The sequence below is a fragment of the Nicotiana attenuata genome, chromosome 7, assembly GCF_001879085.1.
Source record: "Nicotiana attenuata strain UT chromosome 7, NIATTr2, whole genome shotgun sequence".
In the NCBI taxonomy this organism is placed as follows: Eukaryota; Viridiplantae; Streptophyta; class Magnoliopsida; order Solanales; family Solanaceae; genus Nicotiana; species Nicotiana attenuata.
In genome coordinates, this window is record NC_031995.1 from 109,220,387 (window position 1) to 109,229,255 (window position 8,869).

At 36.4% G+C, this 8,869-nt stretch overlaps 1 protein-coding gene across 1 annotated transcript; it reads right to left on the reverse strand.

Moving 5' to 3' along the window:
• Positions 4,603–5,193, reverse strand: LOC109230350 (uncharacterized mitochondrial protein AtMg00810-like). The gene is made up of 2 exons (XM_019395857.1): positions 4,959–5,193; positions 4,603–4,820 (listed from the first exon to the last, which is right to left on the reverse strand). The coding sequence occupies exons 1-2, from the start codon at positions 5,191–5,193 to the stop codon at positions 4,603–4,605; spliced, it is 453 nt and encodes a 150-aa protein (XP_019251402.1).

The following is an 8,869-nucleotide window of genomic DNA, read 5'->3' on the forward strand; positions in this document are numbered from 1 at the left end:
AATCCATAAAGGGACTTAACAAGTCTACAGACCTTCTTTTCTTTACCTGGAACCACAAACCCTTCAGGTTGTTCCATATAGATTTCTTCCTCCAACTCTCCATTTAAGAAGGCTGCAGCTAACGCTACTAACGTTCGTATGGACGTAATTCTTGTAATTGGAGAGTATGTATCGAAATACTCAAGACCTTCTCGTTGTCTATACCCTTTGACCACAAGTCTTGCCTTAAATTTGTCAATAGTGCCATCATCTTTCATCTTCCTCTTAAAGATCCATTTAGAACCCAACGGTTTATTTTCAGGAGGAAGATCAACCAATTCCCATGTATGGTTGTTCAATATGGATTCTATTTCACTATTGACTGCCTCTTTCCAAAACAAGGATTCCGAAGAAGACATAGCTTCTTTAAATGTTTGAGGCTCATTTTCCAATAAGAAAGTCACAAAATCTGGTCCAAATGAAGTAGACGTTCTTTGACGTTTACTACGTCTTGGATCCTCCTGGTTAAGTGTACTTTCTTTTGTTTCTTCCCGAGGTCGTTTAGATCCTTCACCAATCGACTCACATTCCTTTTTATACGGATATATATTTTCAAAGAACTCAGCATTATCTGATTCTATAACCGTATTATTATGAATGTCGGGATTTTTTGATTTATGAACCAGAAATCGATATGCTTTACTATTAGTTGCATATCCTATGAAAACACAATCAACGGTCTTCGGTCCTATTTTTACCCTTTTGGGTTTAGGAACTTTCACTTTTGCCAAACACACCCACACTTTAAAATAATTCAAGTTGGGCTTCCTTCCTTTCCATTTTTCATATGGAATGGATTGTGTTTTGCTATGGGGTACTCGATTTAGTATTCGGTTAGCCGTAAGAACGGCTTCCCCCCACAAGTTCTGTGGCAAACCAGAACTTATCAATAATGCGTTCATCATCTCCTTTAATGAACGATTCTTTCTTTCTGCAATCCCATTGGATTGGGGCGTGTAAGGGGCCGTTGTTTGATGAATAATTCCATATTCTAAACATATTTGTTCAAAAGGAGATTCATATTCACCACCCCTATCACTTCTTATCATTTGGATTTTCTTGTTAAGTTGCGTTTCAACTTCATTTTTGTATTGCTTGAATGCGTCTATTGCTTCATCTTTACTATTAAGTAAGTAAAAATAGCAATATCTAGTACTATCGTCAATAAAAGTTATGAAATACTTCTTTCCACCGCGAGATGGTATTGACTTCATATCACAAATATCTGTGTGAATTAAGTCTGAAGGATTTGAATTCCTTCAACTGACTTATAAAGATGTTTAACATACTTAGATTCCACACATACTTGACATTTTGATTTTTCACATTCAAACTTAGGCAATACTTCCAAATTAATTATTTTCCGCAAGGTTTTATAATTGACATGACCCAAACGTATATGCCATAATTTATTTGACTCAAGTAAGTAAGACGAAGCTGAAATTTTATTATTATTTTCAACAACCATTACATTCAGCTTGAAAAGGCCCTCGGTGAGGTAACCTTTTCCTACAAACATTTCGTTCTTATTTATTACAACCTTATCGGAACAAAAACACATTTAAAACCATTCTTAACAAGAAGTCCACCAGAGACTAAATTCTTCCTAATCTCGGGAACACGAAGGACATTGTTCAAAGTCACGACTTTGCCGGAAGTCATTTTTAGAAATATCTTCCCACATCCTTCAATCTTGGCCTTTGAAGCATTTCCCATAGAAATCGTCTCATCGGGTCCAACAGGAGCATAAGTAGCAAAAGCTTCTTTAACAGCACAAACATGGCGAGTGGCTCCATAATCAATCCACCACTCTTTAGGATTGCCCACCAAGTTGCATTCGGAAAGCATGGCACATAAGTCATCAACATCATCATGCTTTTCAACCATGTTTGCTTGACCCTTCTTCTTGTCTTTCTTCGGATCACGACACTCCGTAGATTTGTGTCCGGTTTTTCTACAGTTGTAGCAGTTTCCACTGAACCGCTTCTTGCTTGGGTTGTATTTCGGTCCAGAAGCCTTCTTCCTCTTTTTGTTCTCTTTAACAATATTTGCTTCCATTATTATTGAGTTTCCACGGCCTCTCTTTTCAGCAGCTTTGTTGTCCTCTTCGATTCTCAACCGAACAATGAGATCTTTAAGGGACATCTCCTTGCGTTTGTGTTTCAAGTAGTTTTTGAAGTCCTTCCACAAAGGAGGCAACTTCTCAATCATCGCTGCTACTTGGAATGCTTCATTGATGACAAGACCTTCAGCAAGGAGATCGTGAATAATCACTTGCAATTTCTGGACTTGGGTAATAACAGACTTGCTATCTACCATTTTGTAGTCCAAAAACTTTGCAGCAACGAACTTCTTCAACCCGGCATCTTCGGTTTTGTATTTCTTTTCAAGCGCAGTCCAAAGTTCTTTTGACGTTTCCACGCCACTGTAGACGTTATACAAAGCATCCTCCAGCCCGCTTAGAATATAATTCTTGCACAAAATATCTGAATGCTTCCACGCCTCAATCACGAGAAAGCGTTCAGTTTCTGGAGTTTCATCGGACAGCACAGGAACATCTTCCTTGATGAACTTCTCGAGACTTAGAGTAGTCAAGTAGAAGAACATCTTTTGCTGCCAGCGCTTGAAATCAATCCCGAAAAGTTTTCCGGGTTTCTCCGCCGGTGCCAATGCTGCCGGTGTCGTTCGGCTTGTTGAGGCATTGGCAGTCACCATTGGAACAACTTGGTTCACATTATCATTAGTCATTTTTGTAAAAGAATGACACAAGCGTTAAAATCACGTAGATTTTAATAGAGTACAAAACCACACAGGTTTTACTCTCCAGAAACAGTGAGTACAAATACAGAAAATATATTAAATTCCTTAAGCTTGTTAGTATAGTGTATTTGTAAAATAATTTTGGAAATATAAATGAACATAAACAGAAATGAACAACGAAATAACAGAAAACCAATTCGAGCCCACTGAATTCACAGTGTTTCATTAAGGAATTTAATCCCCTCCTAGTACCCAAGGTTATGGATTATTTCCTCCCAGGATAGAACGAATTACACACCGGTGTAGTGGTACTTCAAACCCCAGTGTTTCAGCGAACACAAAGTTCAGTAGCAAATCACACTTACTGTTGCTTTGTTTGATGCTAAAAGTATGCAGAAGAAGGGGGAGAAACTCAGAAAATCGTATGGAAATTCTGAGCAAACTAGTGTTGTATTTATAGCCAAAGTTGGGCTGAAATCTGAAGTGGTGCAACTCTTCAGAATGGCTGTTTATGCAAAACGGCCACAACATAAATGCCATTACATAAATGGCTATTTACTCAACAATAAAGAGGGAAAATTGAAGAGGGTAGTTAATTTTCTGTTACCAAAACAGAAAAATGGATTGGAGGATTTAATATTAATATTTATTTTAATATTAATATTATGTTATTAAAACAAATATTTAATAATATTTCTGTTAGTATTTTACTATTAACAAATAAATTTGGTCCAAAAAATTAATCAATCAATCGATCATTTGACCAAATCCAAATCCAAATTTAAATTCAAATTCAAATCCGAATCCGAATCCGAATCCGAATTCGAAGCCGAAGCCGAAGCCGAGCCGAGCGAGCGACGACGACGACGGTGCGAGGCTTACCTTCTTCTCAACTCTTTAAGAGCTAGAAGAAGAGCAATTGCTTATATACCCATAAAAAACCTCTTCCTCTTCCAATATGGGACAATGTCCCTTTACCAAGGGGAGAAACTTAAAATTTCACTCAAAAGTTTCATTTCCCTCCATTTTTCATTCACCCTCTTTTAAGTATTTAATATATTAAATACATAAAAACCCAACAGTATCTCCCATATCTCCTCAGATCTTCCACCATCATCTCAAATGCTTAATGGCATATTTATGTATTCTTTTGGTATACCTATATGTAGTACTATAAATAGAGGATGAGAAGTCATTTTGTAATAGACTTGAACATTTGATGAAATAAGAAAGTTATCTCTTATTCTACTTATCTTCTTGTTTTATATTGTTACTTTGAGCTACATTTCTTAACACCTTATCAGCACGAATTGCTATATTCTTCTTATATTTTCCATAAGAGATTAAAGTCTTCCATGGGTGCTACAACCTTGAATCAATTTGGTTGAGACTGTGAAAATTTGGGCATTTCATTGCCATATCAATGTTGTGTTTGCTTCTGTTTTACAGGGAGTATCATTTTTCAGTTGCTATGAATTTTGCAATTAACTTACGTTAATATTTAAGACTTGGTTTAATTGTGTTACTTAACAATTTAGTTTCATTTGTGCGGATGTACACATATGGAGTACCTGCTTTAGAGTGACAAACAAGAGCATATTATGATGCCTTGACATCATCTCCCATATGTACTGCTCCGACAGTTTGCAAGCCAAGATTATGAAATTGTTAAATATTGAGAAGGTTCCTAATTAATCTTAAAAAATAATAAGAATTTAAATTTTTGTTGTGGTCAAAATAAATTTTATATAACTAAGATAGTTTTATTCCCTTTGTATTTGGTCATGTGGTTATATGAATATGTCATTGGACAGGAAGTTTGACCTCAATTCCCATGTCTTTGATCAATCCCAATAGCCATGTTAGTTCTTCAACTGTGGATGCTAGACTTCTATATTCAGCTTCTGCAGGGCTTCTAAAAGTTGCACTCTGCTTCTTTGACTTCCAAAATATTAGAGAGTCACCAAACGTAATGAGTAAACCTGTAGTAGACTTTCTGGTATGAGGGCAAGCTGCCCAATCTGCATCATGGTATGCAGTAACTGTGTCCTTATTACAACTTGACAATATAATACATTGTCCTAGCTGACTTTTCACATATCGTAGTACTCTTAAAGCATCCTCCATGTGAGATTTCTTAGGACTTTACAATAACTGACTTAGTGTTTGGACATTGTATGCTATGTCAGGCCTTGTTACTGTAAGATAAAGAAGTTCTCTTATAAATGTCTGATAACTTCTTACATCAGGTAATAGTTCATCTTGCTCTTTGTTGTTAGTCCCCACTCCAGATATAAGTTCTAGAGCATATTTTCTCTGATGCATCAACATACCCTGCTCTAATCTAGCAAATTCTATACCAAGAAAGTACTTCAGGTCTCCTAAATCTTTCATCTTGAAGGCTTATTGCAGTTTTTTTTGTCTCAGTAATAGGGCTCAATTGTGTGCTAGTGATCAGCAGGTCATCAACATAGACTAGTATAAATGTGATGCTACCCTCAACCTTCTTGACAAATAAGGAATGGTCATGCTGAATCAACAGAAAGCCGAAGCTAAGTAGTGCTTCTGTTAACCTGGCATTCTATTGCCTTGGTGCTTGCTTAAGACATACAAGGATTTTATGAGCCTAAAAACCGGTCTTGACTCCCCATGGCTCTTAAATCCATGTGGTAAGTCCATATTAATCTCATCATGTAAATCCCCGTGTAGGAATGCATTGTAGACATCCATTTAGCGGATGTGCCATTTCGTGGCAACTGCAATTGCTAAGACAGTTCTAACTGTGACCATCTTGACTAAAGGAGAAAAGGTTTCCTGATAGTCAATACCTTCTTGTTGGTTGTATCCTTTTGCAACCAGCCGGTCTTTGAATCTTTTAACCTCTCATGTGGTCTTGTATTCGACTTTGTAGATCCATTTCCAACCAATTGGGTGTTTACCAGCTGGTAGAGACACAATGTCCCGTGTATGATTGTCTTCAATTGCAGCAATCTCAGATTTCATTATTTCTATCCACTTGGGATCTTTACTGGCTTCTTCATAGGTAGTGGGCTCCACAATAGAGGGGAAGGTTGCTATGTAGGCTTGATAATTGGGAGTCAACCTCTCATATGACACATAAGTGGATATGGCATAGGGAACATTTTTGTGAACATTGAGGGTAACAAAATTCTTTAACCAAATAGGAGGATTATTCTCCCTAGTGGATCTTATGATAGTGCCAACATCGTTATTCTCCATTGGAGATGGTGCAGTTGAGTTGTGGAGTCTCTCTCACTAGAAGATTTTTCATTTGAGGTATCACTCATGCTAAGAGGGGTACTGTTAAGATTAACAATAGAAGACTCAATAGACGGACGATTAGGATTAACAATAGAAGACTCAATAGCTGGTTTGTGTGTAGGACCGATTTGAGACTCAACAAGTGAGTTTTAATTTCATTTGGGACATAAACAGGTGCAAGAGATGAGGTTCTTATTTGAAAAGGAAACACCTGTTCTCTGAAGGCCACATCTCTATTAACAAAGAACACATCGCTAGACAAATCATAGAGAACACATCCTTTTGGAACATCTGAATACCCCATATGGACTGCCATTCTTGTTATGGGCTGAAGTTTGTCAGTTTCCTGCAGAGTCTTTCCTACCATACAACAACTCATAAGGAGGTATGCCTCCAGTTACTAGTGAAGGCATGCAAGCACACAATGGCCCCAAACTTAAGAGGGATAAAGGCTTGAAATTTGAGTGCCATTTTTACTTCAAGATTGTGCCTATGCTTTATCTCAGCAACTCCATTATGCTGAGGACTATATGCACAAGTTCTATGAATAATTCCAATTTCTTAAACACATCCTCACATACTCTGTTAACAAATTCAGTACTATTATCAGTCCTCACATCTTTAACTATTTTGGTGAACTGAGTACTCACATACATTAAAAACTATTGGAGGGCCACACAGACATCCGTCTTGAGTTTTAACAAGAAAAGCCAAGTCATCCTAGTATAGTCATCAACAATTGTCAAAAAGTATTTATTACCATCAAATGTAGAAGTTTTGTAGGGCACCCATACATCCACATGAATCATGTCAAATGCACTACTACTTTTAATGCTACTAGGTGGAAATGTAAGTCTAGGTTGTTTAGCAAAAGGACAAACAACACACTTATTGACAATAGCAGATATATATGATAAGGTACAGGAAAACATTTTCTTTGGAACTGCAGAGGAGACATGGTCAAGTCTTATGTGTCAAAGAGCAATGTCCACTTTATTCCATGCATTGTAAGTTTGAGCTGCTAATGTTATTGCCACAATTTTCTAGGAGGTTGATTGAGTAGATAGTGTAAGCACGTGATTTTTGCCCTATACGAAGTACTCCTACAAAATCTAAGAAAATAGATTTTTTTTATTTATTAATTATTTGCCATTTTTAAGAATTTTTGTAGATTTTTATTAATTGTTTATATTTTTCTTGCTTGTTTAATTTTATTTAATTCATGAAAAATACAAAAATACATTGTATTTGCATTTAGGACTTAACTTTATATATTTAGATTAATTAGTAAATTAGTTATTTTATAAAAATGAAAAAATCACAAAAATAGTTCATTTTTACATTTTTTGTCTTTTAATTTTAGTTTATTGATTTTTCTCTTTTAATTTAGAATTAAGTGATGTTTACAATTTCTATAATTAGTTAATTAGTTTAATTTCACATTTTAGATAATTTAGGAATTTTTAATTACTAGGTTTTTAATTTAAAAAAAAAAGAAAAGAAAAGAAAAGAAAAGGAATTTAGAAATAATGGAAGACTTGGAAAGAATGGGAATTGGGCCATCTTCAAACACCCAAATTCGGCCCAATTTCCTCCCCCGTATACAATTAAACCTTCAGCCTAATGGACCCTCTTCCCACCGGTTCAACCCAACAAGAAACGGACTGACCCATTAATCGACCCGCCCGTTTTTCTTAATATACCCCCCCCCCCCCCNCCGTTCTTCTTGATATAAAACCCCCCTTATAATATTTCCCCAAATTCCCTAACCCTAGAGAGAAAATCAGAAGCGGCGCTACTGTTCTTCTTCTCCACTGAGCTCGACCTCAACTCGCCTGAGTTCGAGCTCACTCACTCAAAACGGTACCCCTCTCCACGTCACCTCTATTTCCCAACGGATTTGTCAGAGAGGAGTACGATTATTCCCTCAAAATCGCGAATTTTTGTACAAAAGGACAATTGTTGGACGAATGGGAGCCGTGGATAGATGTGAATCAATCCACGCCCTCCATTTGTCCCAAAATTGTTCAAAAATCTGAAGATTTTTTCGGACTTGGGCGGATTTTTGAAAGTTTTTGAAGGCTATATATATGAGGTAAGTCTTATATGCTAGACAGAGAGAAAAAAATAGAGGAAAAATCAGAAAAATCGGAGCAGAATTTCTAGGGTTTTGAAGTTCTTCTTCTCTCTTCAGTTTTTTTTAGTCAGCGAATTTCTTAGGAAAAGAAAAGAAAACGAAAATGTACAAAGGCATATCCTGAGGTTGTTTGTCTTAGTCCATTTTCAAAAAAAGAAGAATCAAAAAAAAAAAATTAATTACAAATCTCAGCTTTCTTCCTTGATTCCTAGTTTTCCCAGAATGGTTCTTGAATCGAAGTTTTAAATTGGAGTTTGTGGCTGGGTTTTAAATTTCGGCACTTGGTTGATTTCTGTCCGGATTTGTTTTCCGCGATTTGGATTTGGTCAGCTGCTCCTGCTTAACGTTGTTGCTGTTTGGCTGAAATTTGGCTGAGCTCTGTCAATCTTTGTTCATCTGTGGTTTCTAATTTGGTGGCCGAGTCGGCGAGTCAAATTTAGCTAAGGTCCGTTTTATTTTTTTTGTTAAGGTTGAATCTTCAATTTTGTTTCATTTTGTGATAGCTCCTGTCAAGCTTGAACTAAGAATGATTTGGTGTATATCTCGATTTCTTCTCTGTTTTGGACATGTTGCCATTTTTATGAGTTGGGATATTCAGCATGTTAATATATCAAATATTCATGGTTTGATTTCTTCTTTTATTTGTTAAAT